This window comes from Leopardus geoffroyi, chromosome D4, assembly GCF_018350155.1.
Source record: "Leopardus geoffroyi isolate Oge1 chromosome D4, O.geoffroyi_Oge1_pat1.0, whole genome shotgun sequence".
Classification (NCBI taxonomy): domain Eukaryota; kingdom Metazoa; phylum Chordata; class Mammalia; order Carnivora; family Felidae; genus Leopardus; species Leopardus geoffroyi.
The window spans coordinates 90,570,247-90,593,916 of NC_059342.1; the positions used below are offsets into that span (position 1 = coordinate 90,570,247).

Below are 23,670 nucleotides of genomic sequence, written 5' to 3' on the forward strand. Positions count from 1 at the left end.
CCCGCCTTCCTCTCCCACAACATGGGCACTCAGCACACTTTTCACTGAGTTTCTTTGCCGCGCCTGGGCCCCGGGGCCCCTCCTGTCTCTTCCGCCAGCCAGCCTCCCCTCAGGGCCTTGGCGGGCCTCCACCCCTCATCTCCTCCAAGGGCCGTTCTCTCCAGCGCAGAGGCTGCAGAGGCCTTCCCGGCACAATTCAAAGGACTTTCCAGAATGTTCCATCTCAGGGAAATCCTGAGCTACATTCCAAAAGGCCACTCTCTCTCTTCTCAAGTTTCTAAGTAGGATAGGAGGCCCTTACTTGTGAGCCAGCAAAGACGCAGATCCAGATTCAAAGAGCCTCCTCCCGGTGGATCCCATGGGGACCCGGTACCACCCCGTGGGAGCAGCTTCAGAGAGGGGCTTCCTTAGCCCCCAGCCCCTCCCAAACCTGCCCCTAACTCCAGGCTGACCTGCAGGTGCATTAGCAACGCAACTTAGGAACCAAGCTGTGGCCTGGACTTGACCGACGGCACCCAGAGGCTGCGGGCCGGGGAGGCCGCACCCGCACGAAGGCCAGCCTGCGGCACCAGCAGCCCCAACCTACCCATCAGGGTCCCCCTCTGTTCCGAGCACGAGGCTTTGAGGACAACACAGTTCGGTCAACACACATTATTGGGGCACCCCCCTAATTGCCCACTGCAAACAAACCCGGGGTTAAACTGTTTATCTGGGTAAGCTCCTGGGTTAAACTTCCTAATGAGCCCCGGACCCAGATGCTGAAACCCGAGTTTCTAGATCAAGCTTTTCCGCGCCCTTGGCTGGGGATACAGGTCTGCAATTTAAAACGTCTGGGTGTTGAGAGTTGTCTGTGAATGAAATCTGTCATTTGAGTCCAGAAGCCTAGCGGTCCTGCCTGCCATCTATCCTGAGGGCATCTCCCCCGGGGCCCGGGCACAGGGCTGCCCTCAGAGCAGGGTGAGCGCTGCTCAGGTCCCGGCTGGCACGGGCTCCCGTGGAAACGTTGTGTTCACTGCCGTGGCCCCGGGAGTCACAAGGAGCCTGATGCTAGGAGACGTGAAGTCACCTGCAAAGTCACGCCCTCCTGAAAGTTCTAGCCCTTACCCCCTTCACCGCCCCCCGCCAACCTGCGTCTCCTCATTTTGCCCCTGCATTGTGGAGACCCCGCCAGTGGGCCCCGCAGGACAGGATGGGAACTTGTCCACTGTCCCAGGCTCTGCTCTGCTGGTGGCTCGGAGCTCACCGAGGGGAGGGGCTGGAGCCCCTCCTTAGAAGGGAAGTGTTTTCTGTGGGAGGAGAGGCAGTCACCCTGAATGGGAATAACTGGTCCGGGTCAGTGCAGCCGAGAAGGGAGCCTCTCTCTAAAGGACCCGCTGCGGGCACGCCGGGTTTGCGGCTCCCCGAGGACCCACCCAGCTCAGCCCAAACCTGGGCAAGCGGTGAAGCAATGATGCGGACACATCTCTGCGGCACCTGCTCACAGGACGGGGGAAGGTGGGGATCGGGAAATGGGAGGCTCTGAGCAGGTTATGTTCTGTGATGTTTCAAAGGGACCTCGGCAGGAAGATGCATTTCTGTTCCAAATAACAAAGGCCATTTGCATTCCGTTACCGTTGCGCGGGACCACAGATACAACTGGGGGCCCTGCGGTGGGGCGAGGTCCAAGGTGACGGGAGGGGTGGGCCAGCACCCAGCCAGCTCCCTCCGCCCTGACTCACGAATGCTTTTGAATGATTAGGTTTTCCCCGGAAGATCAAGTTCTGCAGGCAGACGAGTGGCCTCGGACCAAGGACGGCCTCCGATTCTCAAAGATCCCCGCGGAGAGAGGTTTATCCCCGGGTCGGCTTTGGCTTTGTCTCTCATGGCCACCCCTACAGACGCCGCCAAAGTTCCTTCTGTCCAGACGCCTGCCGGTCCACTTAAGTTCTGTCCCCCTGCGTTTTCCTCTCACGGGACATACGAGAGTTTGTTCTTGTACAGAGAAGGATGAGCCTCCCGAAAAGAAGCCCCCGGGGTTCTCACGACAAAACGTCACCGCCGGCAGCTCCAGCCAACTGCCTTCCTTGGCGTCGACACAAAGGACCATGTTCGGCACGAGGTCTCTCCCGGAGGGGTCCTCAGGGTGTGGAGCTCTGCTCCCCAAAGGCGGGGCAGGGGTTGGGGGGAGGCGGCAGCGGGAAACCCACGGAAACGTTTGTTAAGTAAATAATCTGCATACTTTAAAACTTTCACTGCGCTCGGTAAGAGTCCTTTACTCCAACTTCCCACCAGTCGCAGGGAGGACGGGGGTGAGTGGGGATCAGCTGCCGGGGGGGGCGGGGGGGGCGCGCTCCAAAACGTGCATCGAACCCCAGCCACGCTCTCGCCAGACTCGCTGGGCCCTGCTGATGCAGACTTCCAGAATCCTTGTGGCCAAGCCAGGGGGTGATGCTTGTCCCAACTTTGGAGCTTCCAGAAGCACCGCACACTCATCACCTCATTTATTTCTTACCACGCTCGCGCCTCCGTCACCAAGCCCAGTCTGTACAGCAAGGGAGGCACCTGCCCGAGGTCCTGTGAATGGCAAGGCGGGATTTGAACCTGGCCAGGCTGGGCCCCCAGCTGCTGCGCGTGGTGTGGGGGGCGGGGGCTCTTTCCTTCCCACAGAGCTGCCAGACTCCGGGACAACAGGTCAGGGGGCTCTGAGGCACCCTCTCCACCCAGGACAGCCTTCCCCGGCACCTCCTCGTGCGCGCCTGGCTGCCTGAGGGCCGACTCGGTGCCACGTTCCACTGGAGTCCAGAAAGCGCTCCATGGGCCAACGTGACCCCCGCCCCAGCCAATCGCACCCGTGCCCCCCTCGACTCAGATATGGGAAGGGCAAATAGGCCGAGGCCCCGTGTGACGCAGCTACCCAAGGCAGTGCAGCCCCGCATGAACGTACCCGCCAAATTAACGTCTGCACGCCCATAAAACGGCTCACTCAAGGTCATTACCGGCCCTTCATATATAACTCACCAGATTGGTATCTGGAGAGTTCTGCCTGGCTGATTTTCTCTGTTCTCCTAACTACTCCACAACTAAATGTTTCACAGAGCCATTGCTTCCCCCAAATATTTATGTTCTCAAATGTTTATTAGCCTCTCCATCATGATCAAGATTTTATGAGCACTCTATACCGACTGTGAACTAAATACGTAATTTCGGATCCATCAGACTCCAGTTTGGGGCTACGTTTGTCTCTATGACACCGTGGCAGTTGCTGTGGGCACCAAGCAGATGACAGCTGAGCACCCGTGTCCAGGGGCAGCCAAAGGGACTGACATTTCAATCCCGGAGCCATCACCTGGAGTGGTGCTTCGCCGCCACGGGCAGGAAAGAAATTTCCACGGCTCCCTGGCATGGCTGGAGGGTTCTGGAGCAAGAGGGGAAGTTCAGGAGGGGCTCCTCCCTCCCCCAACCACCTCCCCACCCCCCATCTTCATTCCACCAACACCACGGTCTCCTGCCCGCCATCCCCGGGAGAGAAGGGCAAGACGGCCTTGTCCTCTGCCGGGCGACCCCAGCTCTCTCTCTCTCATGGAGCCACAGGGCTGTGCCAGGGGGCGTCCTCTGCAAAGTACAGAGGGAACCGCAGCTCACCAAGCCAGTACCCAAAGTGGTAACGGTGACAGTCAATTACTCACATCTACCCACCGCCCTCATGGAACCTAACAGTGACTTTACACCACACATGCGACCAATTCCGCTCAGCGAATGAAGGAAGGTGAGGTGACCAGAAGAGGAACCAGCTACCGCCTCCGGGCCTCTGCCCTGCTGTTCCCTCTGCTTCCGGGGAACCCCTGACAGCAGCTTCCCACACACCCGTGGGGCCTCAGAGCTAAGCAAAGCGGTCTGCGTTATAAGCAACATGTTTACTGGTCATATCCCACCCCCCCCCCCAGAGCAGGGCCCCCCTCCCCGGAGGGTAAGCTGTCCGTCCGTCTTGCTCAGTGTCCCAGCACACAGCACGTGCTCACTGAACAGATGTCAACAGACACCGACTCAAGCTCTCGTCTCTTTGACGCCCCAAGCTCCTGCCTTTGATACTAAACCTACCACTTCTAGAAAATGCCATGGCAATGCCAGCCAGCAGGTGGTCCCTCGGGAACTGAGCGGACCCGCGTCCAGATGGGGCTTGGCGCCCATGCTTTTCCCGGATGCACATCTGGGGAAGGATGAGTGACCCTGGCCTGCCCCCTCCCACCCGGCCGCAAGACGGGCAGCCTGAGCCGAGGGCAGAGTTTCCAGAGACGTGTCCTCCCTAAAGGCTAAATGTCGGGGACCCACCCCAACCACAAGGCGGCCGTGCACGCTCCGTGTGGCAGAGATGGTGGAGTACGTTAGCCTCCAGCTTCTTAAGGAGGTGGCGTGGGTCTTGTGCAAATGACTTTCTTTCACAATGGACCTTCATGTTCGTAATAAGCCTGTCATGTTTTAGCTGTGAGTCAAAGCTAAAAATGGAAATAAATATCATTACTTAAATACGCTGCATCCAAATCGGAAAGTAACTGTTGTGGGCAATACAACCATTCATTGATTGATTTATTTATTTTTAAATTTATATCCAAGTTAGTTAGCATATGGTGCAACAATGGTTTCAGGAGTAGATTCCCTAGTGCCCCTTGCCCATTTAGCCCATCTGCCCTCCCACAACCCCTCCAGTAACCCTCTGTTTGTACTCCATATTTATGAGTCTCTTATGCTTTGTCCCCTCCCTGTTTTTATGTTATTTTGCTTCCCTTCCCTTACGTTCGTCTGTTTTGTCTCTTAAAGTCGTCACATGAGTGAAGTCATATGATATTTGTCTTTCTCTGACTGATTTCACTTAGCATAATACCTTCCAGTTCCATCCACGTAGTTGCAAATGGCAAGATTTCATCTGTTTCAATTGCCGAGTAATACTCCACTGTATATATATATATACAGCACATCTTCTTTATCCATTCATCCATCCATGGACATTTGGGATCTTTCCACACTTTGGCTATTGTTGATAGCGCTGCTATAAACATTGGCCTTAGAAACAGCATCCCTGTATCCCATGGATAAATACCTAGTAGTGTGATTGCTGGGTCGTAGGGTAGTTCTATTTTTATTTTTTTGAGGAACCTCCATACTGTTTTCCAGAGTGGCTGCACCAGCTTGCGTTCCCACCAACAATGCAGAAGAGATCCTCTTTCTCTGCGTCCTCGCCAACATCTGTTGTTGCCTGAGTTGTTAATGTTGGCCATTCTGACAGGTGTGAGGTGGTATCTCATTGTGGTTTTGATTTGTATTTCCCTGATGATGAGTGATGTGGAGCATTTTTTCCTGTGTCGGTTGGCCATGTGGATGTCTTCCTTGGAGAAGTGTCTATTCATGTCTTTCACCCATTTCTTTACTGGATTATTTGTTTTTTGGGTGTTGAGTTTGATAAGTTCTTTATAGGTTTTGGATACTAACACTTTATCTGCTATGTCATTTACAAATATCTTCTCCCATTCGGTCAGTTGCCTTTTAGTTTTGCTGATGGTTTCCTTCGCTGTGCAGAAGCTTTTTATTTTGATGAGGTCCCAGTAGTTCATTTTTGCTTTTGTTTCCCTTGCCTCTGGAGACGCGTTGAGTAAGAAGTTGCTGCGGCCAAGATCCAAGAGGTTTTTGCCTGCTTCCTCCTCGAGGATTTCGATGACTTCCTGTCTTACATTGAGGTCTTTCATCCATTTTGAGTTTATTTTTGTGTATGGTGTAGGAAAGCGGTCCAGTTTTCTCAGCACCACTTGCTGAAGAGACTGTCTTTATTCCATTGGATATTCTTTCCTGCTTTGCCAAAGATTACCTGGCCATACGTTTGTGGGTCCGTTTCTGGGTTCTCTATTCTGTTCCATTGATCTAAGTGTCTGTTTTTGTGCCAACAACCATTCTTGAAAGGAAACATTTAGACATATTGTAAATCCATCATTGATCCTAAGGGAAAAGATACGCTCCCTGACACACTGGTTCTGTGACGTCAAGCATTTTCCACAGCTTGAGCAGGTGCATGGGTCACTGAACTGCACCATGAACTTGGGCGGCTGCAGGGTTGCCGTTTAGGTGCCCCCTGTGGTCCTGCGGCATATCCAGGCTTACGTGGAGCCTTTGTTTCTTGGACGGTAGAGCTGTTCCCAAAGCACACACCACCTTCGGCTGTACGATTCTTTATCTCCACCAGTAAATCAGGAGCCCTCAGGCACTTTGGTAGTGCTCACCGAAAATAGAAATGCAACCACAATTCAGCTTCCACCTCCAGGATTTTACCCTATAGGGAGAGTCTTCTGAATACACAGAGCCATATGTACTTTTATTGTAGCACTATTGGCAAAGTGAAAGAAAGGAAACAGTCTAAATGCATTTCTTTACTTTTTTAAAATGTTTATTTAGTTTTGAGGGACAGTGCAAGAGAGGGGGAGGGGCAGAGAGAGAGGGACAGAGGATACCAATCAGGCTCCACACTGACAACATAGAGTCCGATGTGGGACTCACACTCACAAAACTCGTGAGATCACGACCCAAAACAAAGTTGGACACTTAACAAACTGAGCTACGCAGGTGCCCCTAAATGCTTTTCAAAAATGCTTTTCTGCTAAATAAATTACTGCACAGTCACAGACTAGAATGCTATGTAGCCATTAAAAAGAATGAGGAGCAGGGGCACCTGGGAGGCTCAATCCGTTGAGCGTCTGACTTTGGCTACGAAGCCTGCTTCAGACTCTGTGTCTCCTTCTCTCTCTCTGCCCTCCCTCGCTGTGTTTTCTCTCTCTCTCAAAAATAAATAAATAAACATAAAAAAAAAAATGAGGAATAGAGCCATATGTGCTATGTGAAAAAAGTCTGCAGTTACAGCATTAAGAGAAAAGAGACGGTCAGCAAAGTATGTGGTACGTCTCCATCTACATAAAATAAATGCATTTACTTATCTCTTAGCTATTGATGCAGAGACATTTTCTTGAAGAATGTTCAACCAACTACGAGCAGTGGTTGCTTCTAGGAAAGGGAGTAGAGTTCTAGGGTGAAAAGAAAGCTTAATATTCCCCCCCCCTTTTTATTTTGACACATTTTGATATACAAAAATAAGTTATGTAACATACAGTCACTCAGTCCCCAAATGTTTGTTGCTCACCTACTATGTACCAGGCATTGTTACTTTAGGAGCTATTCACCAAGTATATTGGTGAGTAAAACAAATATTGCTTTCTTGAAAAAATGTCTATCTGGGTAGATACATTCTTTATATATATATATATTACATTCTTATGTGTGTGTGTGTGTGTGTGTGTGTGTATATATATATATATAACCTACACGAGAAATGCATTGCTCCAGTACTGACAAAATGCTCCAGACCTTCCTAACCAGTCCCTTCCTGTCTATTCCGACACTGGAAGAAAACCGCCGTCGTGAATGATTAAAGGTGTATAAAAGTACCTAAACAATGCATTAGTGTGCTTGCGGTGGTATCCTGCTAAATATGTTCTTTCACAACTTGCATTTGTCCTCAGCGTTATTTTTCTAAGATTCCTCCCCGTCGACATGCACAGCTGTAGTCTACCCCTCCTGCAGCCGCGTAGCATACCATCTGCTGTGATTCGCCCAGGATCTTCTGCACAGGGGTGTCTTCCCCAAGGTGTTTTGCTCTCACACACAGTGCTGCCACAAGCATTCATGTGCAGGAGTGTTTGGGGGAAGGAGGGTCTCACGGTTATGCTTCAAGGTATTTACTAGCAATAGGACCGTTTGGATTTTCTATTTCTTCTAATGTCAATACTGGTAAGACTTTTTTTTTTTTTTTCCTGTGAATTTATCCATCCTATGTGTCTAGATTTATTATAATAAAGTTCATAATATTTTATATTTATGGCTCTGTCCCCTTTTGTATGCCAAGTGTTGTTTATCTAAGCCTTCTCTACCTTGCTAGAAGTGTGTAGATTTCATTGATTTTTGTCAAACAATGCACTTTTGGCTCCGTTGCCGGTTTTTGCACTCCTGATTTCTATTCCTGTGGTCTCTCTCTCCTGCCACTTTTGGGTTTATTATTTTTCTAGCCTAAGTCAGAGGCTTAGACGATTAATTTTCAGTTGTTCTTCGAGATTTCTTTTTCACTGGCTATCCATGGGTACTCTTTTGATTTCTGACTCCTGTCAGTTAGAAAACTATTCAACTTTTTAGTTGTATGGATCTGCGGGGCCGGTGATGCCATCCCTTGAATTTTAAACAAATGTGCAACGACTGCGTGTGTGAGCTTGTTGCTGCGCTGCTTGTAACAGAAAAAAAAACAAACAAAAACAAAAAAACTGGAGACAACGTAACTGTCTGCCACACAGAGGGCATTTAGTACATTATCAGGGGTGCCTGGGTGGCTCAGTCGGTTGAGCGTCTGGGACTTCGAATCGGGTCATGATCTTGGGGTTTGTGGGTTCGAGCCCCGCGTCGGGCTCTGTGCTGACAGCTCGGAGCCTGGAGCCTGCTTCGGATTCTGTGTCTCCCTCTCTCTCTGCCCCTCCCCTGCTTGTACTCTGTCTCTCTGTCTCTGTCTCTCTCTCTCTTAAAAATAAACATTAAGAAAATTTTTAAATACATTAGATACACCTGGACTATGTAATCCTGAACACAAACTATTACTACGTAATAGTTTGCATGGTGTGATACTTAACAAACATTTAATGAGTTGTGGCTTTATGTAATGGTAAAGATGTCCACAATATCTTGTTAAGTGAAAGAACAAATTCCATACAGACGTATACGTGATGTTACTTCTTGTTTTAAAAATTCTGGTTTCAAACTCACTGGAGAACAACCTGGGTTTTAGGTCACTCACACGGCTTCCACGGTTCCTTAGCTGGCTCAGTCACCTAAGTTGTAAGCATCGCAGAGTCCCTGCCTCAGGGACTCTTCTTCCCAGAAGAAACATGGGCCAGTGGGCTCGAGTGCCACGAGGGAGAAGGGAGGGGCCAGCCAAGCACGTGGGAGGGGTTCCCAGGCAAGTTTCCCCAGGAGGTGACAGGTAAGAGCTCCACATCCCATCCACAGGGGTTGAGAGAGGGCCTGAAAAGGCAGAGCAGTTCTGGGGGCAGGGGACGTGGGGCCGGGCCAGGAGCACCCGCCCGCCCCACCCCACCACGCCCTGCTGCGGACGCAAACTTCCTGCTCTTGGCCTCTTTGGCCTCCTGTTCCATGTGGCGTGAAATCAGGGACCTGAACCGGTCGGTGATCTCCAAGGATCCTTCGAAGTCTGAGCTTCTCTGCTGACATTCACCAGTTGCGAGGGTGACGCCGTGCTGAGTCGGAAACGTCCGGGGGAAGCTGGAAGCTTCTAGCCTAGCGGAACCCTCTCACTCCCAAGGCAGGGGGCCCGGCCTCGCTCCGCAGGAGCTCCACGCGTGTGAGAGGAATGGATGGATGAGCGAGAGAATAAATGATTAAAGAGCAAGGAAAATGTGCTGCTAAGTGCGTTCACAGAAGGGCGCGAGCAAGGTTTTGCAGGAAGACTTTTCCACGGTGGTTCTTCCAGGTGATCGTGAGCTAACACAGCCGGGTGCTGGGAAGAAAACTCAGCAGCCGGGGCGCCCATCTCCCATTTGTGACAAAGCTGAGCTTTTCTGCCCACTGCCACTTGCCACTCCTGCGAGGTAATCAGATCGCTGTTAATTAATAAAGCTGTCAGGTGAACCGTCCTCTCTGGTCATTAGTATCCTTCCAGAAAGAGAATCCTGCCGACGCCACCCCATCCGCCCCTCGGCTGGCGGCTCAATTAACTTAATGCTATGCAAATGACAGGCTCGGCTCATCATTAGCTTATAGCCCACGAATGTTAATCGCATAATTGGGCCTTCAACAGGGTAATTAGACACGAATTCGTCCATTAGTCTTACAAGGCTAATTATTGTTGAGAGGGGAGGGGGATGGTCCCAGAGCTCCGCAAGAAGAGGGGCATCTGGTTAAAGCAATCATGGGGGGGACCTTCTGCCAGGAACATGGCAGTCGAGGCCCATCTTCCCAAGGAAAAGGGGACCCTGGAAGGGCCTCGGGTGCCAGGCATGACTGCAAGGTGGGCAATGGCTCACCGCCCTGGTGGGCTGGGACGCGGAAAAGAATATGGCATTTAAAACCAAAAATGGGACGCCTGGGTGGCTCAGTCGGTTTAGCATCTGACTCTTGACTTCAGCTCGGGTCAGGATCTCACTGTTTGTGGGTTCGAGCCCCACATCCGGCTCTGCAGTGACAGTGTGGGGTCTGCTTGGGATTCTCTCTCTACCGTCCCCCCAAATAAATAAACTTCAAAACAAAAAATAAAAGTAATTAAAATCGAAACAAATAAGAGTATGGCCAGCCCGGGGCCAGGACGCCTGGTTCCAGCCCCCACTCACTCACAGTGAGACCTCAGTCAAGTTGCTTAGTCTCTCGGGGCCTCAGTTTCTCCCTCTGTGCAATTTGGAGGATGTACTAGAAGGCCACCAGGGGCCTTCTGGTTTGACTTCCATGGTTTTGAAAGCTCAGAGCACTGGCTGGGACTGGGGGCGGGACAGGAGCGATGGCAAACCTTGCCGGGGAGCCAGAGAAGGTGCTGGGGGAAGCCGGGGGCTCCTTGAGCAACGCCCGTGTGCGACCGGGGCAGCCACGAAGATGTGACTGAGGTGCCCACTAGGAGCCTGTGTGAGTTTGCTTAGGCTGCCACAGCCAAGGCCCCCACCGGCCCCTAGGGGCTGAGGGCATGCTCTAAAATTCCTACTTTTAAAAAATTTTTAATGTTTATTTATTTTTGAGAGAAAGATACAGTGTGAGCAGGGGAGGGGCAGAGAGAGAGGGAGACACAGAATCGGAAGCAGGCTCCGGGCTCCGAGCTGTCAGCACAGAGCCCGATGCGGGGCTCGAACGCACGAACCGAGCCACCCAGGCGCCCCTAAAATTCCTATGCTGAGCCCCGGTTCCTGGTATTTGGAGACAGAGTCTTTACAGGAGGCTCTGACCCCATCTGGTGTCCTGCAAGAGGACGAAGTGTGGACACACGGGGCCCTGGGGACACACGAGCACATGAAGAGGCAGCACCAGGGTTGTCTGTGGGCCGAGGGGAGGGGCCTCCGAGGAGACAACGCCTCGATCTAGGACTCCCGGCCTCCAGAACGTAGAGAAAGTTCGCTCTGCCCTGCAAACACCACCGTCTGTGGCGCTCTGGTGTCGCTGCCCCGGGACTCACACAGGCTCCTAACAGGCATCCCCGTCTCCCCGTGTCCAAAACCAAGCCGGCGGCCCCTCGAGCCTGCTGCTCCCCTGCCTCTCATGTCGATGGCCAGCCCGCGCTTCCCAGACGCTCCGGCAAACACTGCAGAACTCTGCTCGAAGTCTCTCTCTCTCTCTCTCTCTCTCTCTCTCTCTCTCGCATGCCCCGCATCCAACCTGATTGCATCTCTTCTCCTCCAAAATACAGTCAGAGCCCGACTACCTCCTAATAGGCCATAATAGGCCATACCTCCTGCATGGCCACCGCCCTGGGCCCATGGCACCAGGCTCTCTCAGCGGGATTCTTGCCCAGGGCCTCCCACCCGCCCTCCCCGCTTCCTCCTCCACCCTCGATCTCCTGCCATCGCCCACCGTCCACGCCCTCGTCTGCCCAGTCCCTCCAGGGCTCCCACCTGACTCACAGGAAAAGGCCAAGACCTCCAGGGGCCCCATCCACTCCCTCGCTCCTCCCTTCCCACTCCATCCCCAGTCCTTTGGCCACGATGCCTCTTAAGCTTGCCAAGCTCACTCCCACCTCAGGGCCTTTGCACTCACTGTTTCCTGCACTGCCCTTCCCCAGGTCTTCACGCGATGGCTTTAAACCTCTGCTAACGTGTCCTCTTGGCAGAAAGGCCGTCCCGGGCCAGCTTTTACCCAACATACCGTCTCCTCCTCTGCCTCCCCACCGCCCACCTTCCTTACTCCCCTTTTTCCTGCTTTACCGCTTTCTCTGGATCTCAGCCTATTAAGGATCTGTCGACTGCATGTGGCCATTTCCCGCCCCGACTAGAACGTAAGCCATGTGATGGGAACTGTTTAGCTCTCATTTCTCCTGGCTTCCCACAGCTTCAGCAGTACCCGCACGTAACGCATCTTCTGTGAATACGTGCTGCCTGTCAGGACAAAGTCACTCCCATCTTAGCTCGGAAAAAAACTGACGTCCGGAGATCCTAACAGCCCGACCAGGCTCACAGAGCATGAAAGGGGCAAAGCCAGGCTTCCAGAGCCTCTGGTTGAAGCACCATCCTGTGAAGCGGCTTCCTATCACGGGAACGATGTACAGAGTCCCATGAAGGTGCAGAACAAGGAGAAGCATCAGGGGAGGCTTCCTGGAGGAGGCGGAGGTGGAGCTAAGCCTCGTAGAAAAGGTAAGATACAGACAAAAACCGATGGTGTTCTGAAAGAAGCCAGTCACGAGCAAACACCCAGTGATTAGAAAGCAGGAAGGAGGCAGATGCGTTCGGGGTGTATGGGGCACGAGCAGGAGGGGTGGGTGGGAAAGACAGATTTCTCCCTCTCCTGGTCCCCAGCTTCCCTCCGCTCCGTGAGCAGGAATCCCAGACCTGGCAGGTCGTTTCTCGAGGCCTGCAGTCCTCTCCAGGGATCTAGAACCCACGCTTCATGAGACAGAGGCCCGGGAGAGAAAGGCGGGGGCGGGGGGGGCGGCGGGCACCGTCGGGGCCCCGGGATGGAGGCTCTGCTCCCGAGCCCAACGGGGTGTGGGGGCGTCTGGTGCATCTGCTCGTGGGGGCTGGGTGTGCGGTCTGGAATCTGCAGAGACCCCAAAGCCCACAAGGCAGCGAAGCCCAGAGTTTCACGATCTCAGGAAAAGTGGAGCTGAACTTCTGTTTGTGGAAGACTTCCTTAAAAAGTTTTCCTTTTATTAAATAATTTCTGTGATATTTAGGGAGGAGAGTTTCGAGCTCGCAGGCGTCTGCCACCTGGACCTGGCGGAGGCCCAGGCTTTTACAACACAACGCCCGGGTTCACCGGTTCAGCACTTTATTTACGCCTCGGAGGAAGATGGAAAATTGAAGTACGCTCTGATGTCTCCCAAAGTCTCCTTTGGGTAAAGAAAAACAAACATGATATCTGCAAATCATTCCGGCGTCTCAGCCTGTTGCCTTACTCGGGGAAATGACTTGAAACGAACGGTTGAGCCTCGCGCCTGCCAAAACTGGGGGCGTCTCCATCAGAACCAGACTCAAATGCCAACCACCCCGGGCTCTGTTCTGTTAAAGGTCACCTGTCATTCTCCACCCAGGCATGGAGATTGCTCCGGAACTCCGATCGCCGTGGCGGGGAAGACATGTTTGTCTTCTCTGATGTCTTACTCACCGCGGGCGCAGGCCTGCCTGTTACGGGTTGGGTAAAACCCACTGGACCCCTAATAAGGGCTTAGCATCCACAGGTGAGAACGAGATTGAGACGTGCTCTGCCGCGAAGGACAGTAAGCCTTGATGGGGGCCGGGGGGGGGGGGGGAGAGGTGACACGAGGGGGATTTTCTGACTGTGCAGGTTATCAGACACTGAAATAGGAGGTCGAGAAAAGTTGTCACTTTCTCCCAAAAGGACACGTTCACCCGGAACGCTGTGCCAAACGCAGAAGGTGGCAAAATGACCCTGGAGATCTTTCGTAGACTCCTTACAGACAGCGGGGAAGCCGGGCCGACACGGCAGGAAGGACCGGGCGCTCTCCGAAAATTCTTAGGAAATAACTTTTACCGGTATCGCCTGGTTAAGGAATAAGCTGAGTGTCCGTCTTTAACTAACAGAATTACCCACCAAGAAAATGCCACGCGGCCCCTTGTTGTATGTCTGCCCTGCCTCTTCCTAAAGATCCCCAGACAGCACCGACCCCACCTCTCGAGGTTCCTGGTCTCTCGCCACCCGCACACCGGGCAGCCCGCCTTCAGAGCCCTCAGCTGCCCGTCCGGGACGGCAGAACCACGCCTGTGGTCGCCTGGATGGCAGGCTCGCTGGGAATCACTGTGTTCTTCCCTTCTGATAAACCCCGGAGGCCGCAGGGGAGGAGTTCAAAGGTAACGTACATCGTTGACGTGGCTTCAAAAGCAATTGCTCTCATGCTCTCAAAGGCAGACGACAGACCTAGCGACAGACGGGGGTTAACCCAGGAAGCAAGTGGCACGGACCTTCCACATTCGCTCAGAATCCTCCTCACCAGATTTTCTTATGCAAACACTGCAAATAAGTGCTAAAATGTCAACGGTCCCCAGGCTGGAAAATAATGGAAAAGCCTTCCTTTTTTCCCCTTCGGCTCTTCTTTACTGGAAGATGAAAATGCGGTGGCCGCAGGGGCCGTGGGCTGCCGGCCCCTTCACCACCATTACGGGCCACGTCCTGGGGGTCGAGGCCCAGGGGTGCTCGTCCTTCCTTCCTCCAGGCCGGGTGATCCAGCTGCCGCCTCTGGGAACCACGGCCTGGCCTCGCCTCCAGCCCCCAAGGTGGCCACCGAATTCCCATCCCCCACTGGGATTTAGGTGGGCTACAGGTTAGTGCCAGGCTGCTCTCGGAGCCTGCGGGCAGCGTGTGAGCGGCCGGGCGCTAGCGACAGTGAGAAGCACCGTGGAAACCTAGCTGGTGGCCCGGGAAGATGATGCCTCGGGCACGTGGGGGCCGCCGGTGGATACGAAAGTGAGGACAAACTGGTCCACAGGACAGTGCCAGGACGCCAGAGCGCGCACGGGCAGGGCTTTCAGACGTGCTGGGGGGTCACCGCACAGTGGACGAAAGGGCTGCAGGGGTGGATGAATGGTCTTTGGGCCGAGCTTAAACCTCCTGAGGTTTGTCTCCCAAATCGCACCTTAACCGTGGAAGGTGGAGAAGGCGGAACTGGGCCAGGCCGGCACAGGACAGGTGCGACGCAGCATCTCACAAGCCCTGCCTTGACCCAGTTTCAAAGTCTTGCCTGGGAATTCTCAATTTCCCTTCTGACATAGCTTGCTGAGTCCCCTCCACTCCCACCACTTCCCTACGGGGCTCCCACACTCCATCTGGGGACAGCCCCTATGCCCTGTCCCCCCCCAGATTATTTAAATTAGCCAATCCACAGAGAGCTCGCAAAACCCAGCTGCCCACCCCCCCCCGCCCCCTTGCCATCTGCAAGTGGCCACACGCAAGCGGCCTTCACCGCTCAGCGTCTCTTACCCGTCCCAGCGCAACCCCCAGTGTGGCCCGTGTGGCAGCCACCTCCTATTTGGAACTGTAAGTAAACAAAAGTTCTGCCTCCCATCTGAGTGTCACTGTGTTGTGTCCAGCCGTCAAAAGAATCTTTAAGCTGTGGGGCGCCTGGGAGGCTCAGTGGGTGAAGCAGCCGACTTCGGCTCAGGTCACGATCTCACGGTTCGTGAGTTGGAGCCCCGCATCGGGCTCTGGGCTGTCAGTGCAGATCCCGCTTCGGATCCTCTGTCCTTCTCTGTCTCTGCCCCTCTCCTGTTCGTGCTCTCTCTCTCCTTCTCAGGAATAATTTTAAAAACATTAAAAAAAAAAAAAAAAGGATCTTTAAATCGTATAAAACGACAGGGGTCTCCAACAAAAGTGCGATTTGTTTTTGTCTATTTGCAGAATCTTTCTTTTGCCCCACGCAGCGTGCCGCAGAGCTGGTGAGCAGGGAACCACCTTCCTCTGACCAGAGGGACATGGTCACAAGGGGCCACAAGGCCTCGCACCTGCCATCTCGGTGAGCTCCAATCTCTCTTCAGAAGCTCTGATCTCCATGGACAGGCTTGGAGTCCCCAGCACATTAGAAATAAGCATGGTTCGCTCGTATGGAGCCCCCGTGATGCCAGGCTCTGTGCAGAGGGTTTCCCTACGCCATCTCCTCGAACCCCTCCACGTGATGTCCTAAAGGTTCCCGCCCCTGGTTGTCGGTTGAGGAAACTGAGGCACAGAGAGGCTAATAACCTGCCGCGGGAAAGTCAGGTTTCGATTTGTAATCTATTGGCAACATCATCTTGGCTGCACAGAGCATTTTCCAATTCGTAGACCCCTTCCATCCATGTTTTCCCAGCAAATACCTACTTGTGTCCGGCAGAGGGTGAGGTCAGAGGGTGGAGTTTTTACCCCATGAAGGGCACTGAGGCTCAGGAAGGTTAAGTATCGGGGCGCCTGGGTGGCTCGGTTGGTTAAACATCCGACTTTGGCCCAGGTCATGATCTCGCGGTTCATGAGTTTGAGCCCCGTGTTGGGCTCTGTGCTGACCGCTCGGAGCCCGGAGCCTGCTTCGGATTTTCTGTGTCTCCCTGTCTGGCCCCTCCCCGCTCGCACTCTGTCTCTCTGTCTCTGTCTCTCAAAAATAAATCAATGTTAAATGAACATTTTTTAAAAAAGAAAGGTTCAGGGCGCCTCAGTGGCTCAGTCGGTTGGGCATCTGACTTCGGCTCACGTCACGATCTCGTGGCCGGTGGGTTTGAGCCCCGCATGGGGCTCAGGGCCTGGAGCCTGCTTCAGATTCCGTGTCTCCCTCTCTTTCTCTCTGCCCCTTCCCCACTCGCACTCTGTCCCTCCGTCTCTTAAAAATAAATAAACATTAAAAAATTAAAAAAAAAAAAAAAAAAAAAAGAAAGGTTCAGTAGTGCCCCGACCGCTCGCCCTCGAGACGTGAAGTAAGTGTACAAAACCACGCTGCGAACTGTCGGGCACCTTTGGGGGTGGGAAGGACGGCGCAAAAGAGGCAGCTGCCCAGTGTCGCAGGACAGAGGACAGCCGGAGAGGCGAGGCCGTGGTCTGCCCCTACTCCCACCCCCATGTGCCACGCTGTCTCTGTCACCCTTGACCCCAGACACGCCGTTGAGACAATCGCTACTTCCTCCAAAGCCTTTCGAGCCCTCCCCAAGCCACCCTCGTGGAACAAAGTCAGCGGGACCTGGGGAGCCTGGTGTGACGGCGGCCCAGTGACTCCGCTGTTAGGAGGGGTCTTGCGGCTGACGGTCTTCAAGAGAGACCTCTCCGCCAAAAACAAAGGCGCCCGCAGAGCACACGGGGAACGATATGTATTCCAGCCCATGTCTGGTAAACTCTCAGACTAAGGCGGCAAGGCAGGGTCACTTGGGTTCTATTAGCTCAATTAATGAGGAGTAAGATAAGGCTAACACGCTGCTCGTCGGGCGGCTCAGCACAGAGCTGGAGTAATGGAGTTATTAACCTCAGTCAGCCACCGAATTGCGCGGCCGATTCCAACTCCATTTCCTGGTTCAGGCCTCCATTAATGGGCTGTTTATTATCCCTAATCCACGTAAGGATCAGCTGCGGAGATATGAGAGCTTCCTGGAAGGACCGAGTGATAATAAAAAAGAGAGAGAGAGCAGAGGAAGGTAAGAAATCCCCTCTATCTTGCATTTTAATTGTTCTCCAGTCCCACTGCCGTCTGTCCCCCCGGAGCTCATAGCGCCCTTCTCACTTTGGAACACGCTAGAAAAGGCAAAGCCATCGTCCAGGGCTTTCACTGTGTTGTCCCCGAACGTACGGTGTCATACGGAACTCAAAAGAACAAGTTTTGAAATCAAATTAGAGAGCTCCGGCGTGGAAACTACAAACCAGTTCAGTTTTTACTTTCACAATGCCGTCTCACTCCACTGTCTCATATTTTGCAGAATCAAAACCGAGAAATCAAACCAGCGTTCAGCAGAACAATTTAGCAACACCCATTAAACGCCCTGACGGTGACCCTCCGGTTTGCCTGGCCCCACGAGGTCCTTCTGGACAAAGGGCGAGTGCCTCTCGGTCTTTTTCAGGGTCATTCTCCTGTGCCACGTGCCGCCGGCTGAATAAGGAGCCAACTGCCCCAAGTTCAGCCCACCCCGATCTTTAAAATGCCTTCGGTGGGTAACAAAAGCAAACAGCTACTAGAGGAAAAAAATATTTTTAGGCTATCAGGAAATCATGCGTGCCAACCCATAACGAGGAGATACAGCAAATACGCCCTGACGGCCATCCCTTCTGAGTCCATTTGCCATTTTGGTTTCTTTTTATTTTGAACAGGAGTTCAAAATCACACGAGTGACTACCAGAAACGTTTTGACGCTCCTGACTATGTGAACGAATCTGCAGCCCGCCCATGCGGGGTGTGTGTGTGTGTGTGTGTGTGTGTGTGTGTGTGTGTGTGTGTCTGTGGGTGTAATACACTATCACGCACACACACCCTGTTTTCTCTCTAGGACGGTAGTGCCGTGAGGGTGAAAAGAGTAGAGGCTATTGCCCCGTTTGACACATAGGAAGCAGAGATGACAGTGTTTTTCAAGCCGGCCCGCTGGGGTGAAGGTCAATCACATCGCAGAAAGGACAGAACGGAACCGCTCGAAGCAGGTGCTGGGTTCAGGCCTGGTCTGTTCCGTGGGGTCTAAGGCTTCCCCAAGCCAAGTGCCTTTCGCAGAAAAAGCCTGCTTTCTGGGGCCCTTGAGAGGATCTGCAGTGAGATGTAAAGAAACCCGTAATTGGCACTCGGGTATCACCCTCATTCTCAGCAGGATGAGGAGGACGGTGGGGGTTGGGGGGGGGGCAGGGGAACCAGGGGGGAGGAAGTGTCCTCAGAGGGAGGGATTCTCGTCAGCGCCAGCGGCAGCCTGGGACCGGCCCGAGATGTCCCTGGCCTTGCTTCAAGGGTCTGGCCCCCAGACATCGGACGCGCTTCTCTGGACGGGGGTGGGGTTCCCAGCCCCTAGGGGCCTGGCGCTGGTGTTTGCCAACCTGCTCCCCTCCCTGGTCTGCCCTCCGCTCCCTGGAGGAAACAGCCATGGGTTTAGCAAAGCCGACGACGCACCAGGCACCACGCGGGAGCCGAACGCAAGGAGTGGGGACCGGTCACTGCTTTCCCAAGGCTCCTCTGGGCTCCTCTGGATGTGGGACACCCTGACCCGCTAGTTTACAAAATGATGATGAATAAAAATCCCAAAGCACCACCACTCTCTCGAAGGAACCCTGTGAGCAGTTTCCCATTTGCATACGAGGAGCTGGGACACAAAAGCTCGTCTAAAACCTGGTCCTCGGGGGGGATTGCTTTACAGACCCCAAAGTTAGGGCACCGAAACAGAAAAAGACAAAGAGTAAAGAAGACCGCGTCGTAAATAAATTCCACTCGCTCAGCCGGGGTCCCCTCCTTTACCCTCTTCCCCAGCGATTTCCAAGGAATGCCGAGGCAGCTCTGACCTCGGGCTGGCCTCGCAGCCAGACAGGACGGGGGGGGGGGGGGGGGGGGGGGGGGGGGGGGGGGGGCCTTGGCTGCCCAGCCACGTAGCAGGGGAGGGAGGTTCAAGGCCACAGCTTGCCCCGCCCCTCTTCGCCCCACTGAGGGGGAGGGAGGGGGTGCGGAAACCCAGCCTGTCTGCTCCCCAGCAAACTTCCCGACATCAATCAGAATTCTCTACTCCCTCTCTATGGTAAACATTAATTTTCAAGGGAAGGACCGCGCCACAAACTTGCTGCATGAAATGAATTATTTTACGGCCAGGCGGAGGGCAGAGGCTGGATACAGCCTCGGAGAGCTCTTTCTTTGTTTCTTTCTTTTTCTTCTTCCTTTTTTTTCTTTCTTTTTTTTTTTTTTTACTATGATGATGTTTTAACAAACTTTATAGCCCATTTTATTTTGTTCTCAAATAACTTTTTCTCCTTCTTTGCAACACATCAATTACTTGGTCTGTTTCCCTCACCGTGTGATGTTGGAATCTAGAGATTGATATTGCTTGGCAGAATATAATTTAGTATTATGTGCCACGGGTTTATGAGGTAGGAGTCAAACAAAACATTGCGTTTGAACACTATCCATTTATTAGCTCTGAGAAGAGATTTATATTTGACAAGGAGACAATAACTTTGTTTTCTGATAAGCCAGAGAGGTCTATTTCGGTGTCCGACACGGATCAGCTTCTCCTTCTCCAATAACTCTATTTACTGGCATGAATATATTTTAATAATAAAATTGATATATATGTAAATTTATTTTAATCTAATTTCATCGAACCCTCCTAAAAAAAAAAAAAAGAGGCTTTGTAGATTGTTTTCATGTCTGAATTATAGATTTCTGTATCGTATTCCCAGATTGATTTCTAGGCTATAATTCTGCCAAGGTTTCCTCCTGGTGTCAGAAACAGCAACGCCACAGCTAGACTGCTTTATAATTGGCATCACAACCGAGCCAGAATTACAGCCCCGATATTCATGCCAATGCCAGGCGGGCTCATTTTAGAATATTTCTCACTTTCTCAGCCTGGATCTGGACTTGAAGGTTTATGGCTAAAATTACCTTCTGCATTAATCATAAAAATGTTAATTGAAGGCTGAGGTGGGGGGGGAATGGAGTAGTCAGACCCGAGGCGGAGGAGAAGGAGGAGAGGAAAATAAGGAAAGGTGATGGAACAGGGGAGACGATGAGACCTGTGTTGGAAACAAACATGTTTTTCCCTGTTTGGCCTCCGCCCTGGGGGTCAAATAAATTAAATCAGCATTGTTTACTAAGTCTTTAGAACCTGAGTTTATTGGTGAATGGAGAAATACTCCCTCGCAAACCTGCCCTAAATCAGAGAACTTCTTGAGTATTCTCCCCGTGTGCTTCTGAATAAACACGGTGCCCTCGCCTGTCGAAAACTGCCGTTTCCTCCCTCGGGGCTCAGAAGAATCGAGCATTGGATCCTTGCCTCCAGCCTCCCCCAAAGTGACCGTTCTGCAATTTCCCAGAGCCTTTCATCTTCAGGTAGATGACCCCCTTGCACAGAAGCTAGCCCACTGGCACCCTAGTGTGTTAAGCTGCCAGAACACGAAGGGTGGACACTTAGCCCCATGGCCCTGTGGCCCCTGGAGGTCCTCAGACAACACAGGTAGTAAGACAGGAAGCCCGGCCGTTTGCCGCAGAACCAGACGTCTCCGCCTCCCGCAGGAAGCCCTCCGGCCTCAACTCTAGGGGTTGAGAATGCCCCCCCTCCCAGAGGGCCGCCTCCTAATCCCCAGAATGTGGGAATCTGTTACTTCTCCTGGCAAAAGGGATTCTGCGGATATGATTCAGATAAAGACCCTGACATGGTCAGATTATCCCGGATTTTCTGGGTGGGCCCAATCTAACCCCGTGGGTCCTGAAAGCCTGAGAAGTGTCCCAGCTCTGGTCAGGGGGAGACGTGACTATGTCCGCGTGTGCAACGTTGCTGGCTTTGGAGACGAAGGGGTGCAGGGGCCAAGGACGGTGGGCAGCCTCCTGGAAAGGGTGAGGAGATGAATTCTTCCCAGAGCTTCCAGAAAGGGACACAGCCTGCCAACTACTGATTTTAGGCCTACGGCACTGGGTGACGATAGATTTGTGTTGTTTAAGCCACCAAGTTTGTGGGGATTTATTAAAGCAGTCGCAGAAATAAAATAATATACCAACTCATGCCATTCTTAGGCAAAAGACAGGCCTATTATTCTAGGACAAATTGTTGGCAAAAGACAAGCATCTTGGGACCCAGGGAGACATGCTTCCCAAAAAATGGTGATAGATAGATAGATAGATAGATAGATAGAAAGGAAGAAAGAAAGAAAAGAAAGAAAGAAAGAAAAGAAAGAAAGAAAGAAAGAAAGGCAGGGAGGGAGGGAGGGAGGGAGGAAGGAAGGAAAGAAGGAAGGAAGGAAGGAAGGAAGGAAGGAAGGAAGGAAGGAAGGGAGGGAAGGAAAAAAAAAATAGAGACAATGAATACCCTTTGGAAGAAATATTACTCCAGGAAACCTAAGCACATTTTTCAATCAAGACTTATCAATACACTCAACACAATTTAGGAAAAACAGACTCTACCGTGGAAGAAATCATGGAAAAGGTGCAAGATAGAAGAGGAGATGAGCAAAAGCTGACAGACGTAAGGGAGAAAATAAAGGGAAACATAAAAACATTATAGAGGGGCGCCCGGGTGGCTCAGTCGGTTGAGCGTCCAACTTCAGCTCGGGTCATGATCTCACAGCTCATGAGTTCGAGCCCCGCATTGGGCTCTGTGCTGATGGCTCAGAGCCTGGAGCCTGCTTCAGACTCTGTGTCTCCCTCTCTCTCTGCCCGCCCCTGCTCGTTCTGTCTCTGTCTCTCTCTAGCTCTCAAAAATAAATAAACATTAAAAAAAAATTTTTTTTTTAAAGCATTATAGGAAAGAAAAACCAGGGGCCATGAGACAGTAACACAACAGAACATAGTTGAAGTTATCATGAAGGACAGATGGGAAACGAACAGGACATGAAAGCTACTAGAAAAAAATCCCCAATTATGGAAAACAGATGATAGCTATCCGACACGCACACGAGTGGTCTTCCTGGAGAAGAGGGCCAAGCAAATGAGCCAGGAAAATAGTAATATGTGTACTAGAAGAATGTCCTCCCGAAATAACGTACCCGGATGGGATGCATAAGATCTCAGGGAAAAGTCATCAAGAGAAGCAAGACTGAGGTCTAGCCAGTGTAAATGAACTTGGGGGGTGGGGGGAGAGCACGCGAGGGCACCCAGACAGAAGACGCACTTGACCCACCGCCCCCGGGGAACTCCTGCAGCCCCAGAGACGGCCGAGGACAGTGCGGAAATGATACAGGAGTGCCGGTGGGGAAGAAATTTGACCCAACGGTTCTTCACTTTGCCAGATGTTGTTCACAAATAAAGGTAACAGGAAGGCACTCTCAAACGGGCAAGAATTTAGGAAGTCTAGCATGCACGTGCCCCGGCTGAAAATGCATCACAGACGACCCATTCAAAGGAAAGACGAATCAAAATTGGTAAATGGGGGGTTGCGTTACGGAAATAGCTGATGTTGAACTCTGAATCCGGTTGAAGACAGGGAACTAAAAGCTCACAAGCGTCATAATTATTGCCGGAGACAACATCATCGTTACACCTCTAGAAAGAAACGCTTAGCAATCTTAAAAACAGGAGTGTGTGTCCCACAGACCGGCACAGAACAGCCTGAGGACGTGTGTCCCCGCCTGCCCCTCTTCACGACAGAGAGTGGACCGGCAGGGGCGAAGAGGGAGCACGTGGGGGAGCACTCTCTCTTTCTCCTGCACGTGACAGTCGAGAGCCTCTGTTTCATTTGACAAAGTGAGACGCACAAGCCTAACCGTGTATATGAAACGTACACAGCGTGCCGGAGACACAGACCACCGTCCACACGGATTAGCGGAGAGAAGAGAAGGTAACAGCTGCAGTAAGAAAAGTCAAAGAAAACACAAACCAGGAAGAAAAGACTCAGTCGGCGGACGGGTGGAGCGTGCGACTCTTGATCTCTTGGGGTCGTGAGTTCGAGCCCCACACTGAGTGTAGCGTTTACTAAAAAAATAAGTAAACAAACTAAAGAAAAAAAAAAAGATGGAAAACCCAGGGTGCCTGGGTGGCTCCGTTGGTTGAGCGTCCGACTTCAGCTCAGGTCATGATCTCGTGGTTTGTGAGTTCGAGCCCCACGTCGGGCTCTGTGCGGACGGCTCGGAGCCTGGAGCCTGCTTCGGATTCTGTGTCTCCCTCTCTCTCTGCCCCTCCCTGCTCATGCTCTGTCTCTCTCTCTGTCTCAAAAAATAAATAAACATTAAAAAAAATTTTTTTTAAGACGGAAAACAAAGGAAGCCCCAGTGAAGCATAAAATAAAGTGATAAAGGCAAAAATAGGTGGGATATTTTCAGCTATTCAAGGAATTA

General features: G+C 52.3%; 1 protein-coding gene across 6 annotated transcripts in view; it reads right to left on the bottom strand.

Moving 5' to 3' along the window:
• The window catches only part of AK8 (adenylate kinase 8), a 132,571-nt gene that overhangs the window by 24,266 nt on the left and 84,635 nt on the right, over nucleotides 1–23,670 (bottom strand). The window contains exon 12 of one of the 6 annotated variants that reach the window (XM_045467363.1): nucleotides 11,618–12,386. The exons of the other annotated variants lie outside the window; for them this stretch is intronic. Within the exon in view, the coding sequence (XP_045323319.1) occupies nucleotides 12,158–12,386 (229 nt within the window). The 3' untranslated portion in view covers nucleotides 11,618–12,157. Of the gene's footprint in view, nucleotides 1–11,617; nucleotides 12,387–23,670 lie in introns of those variants that run through there. 6 annotated transcript variants of the gene reach the window in all.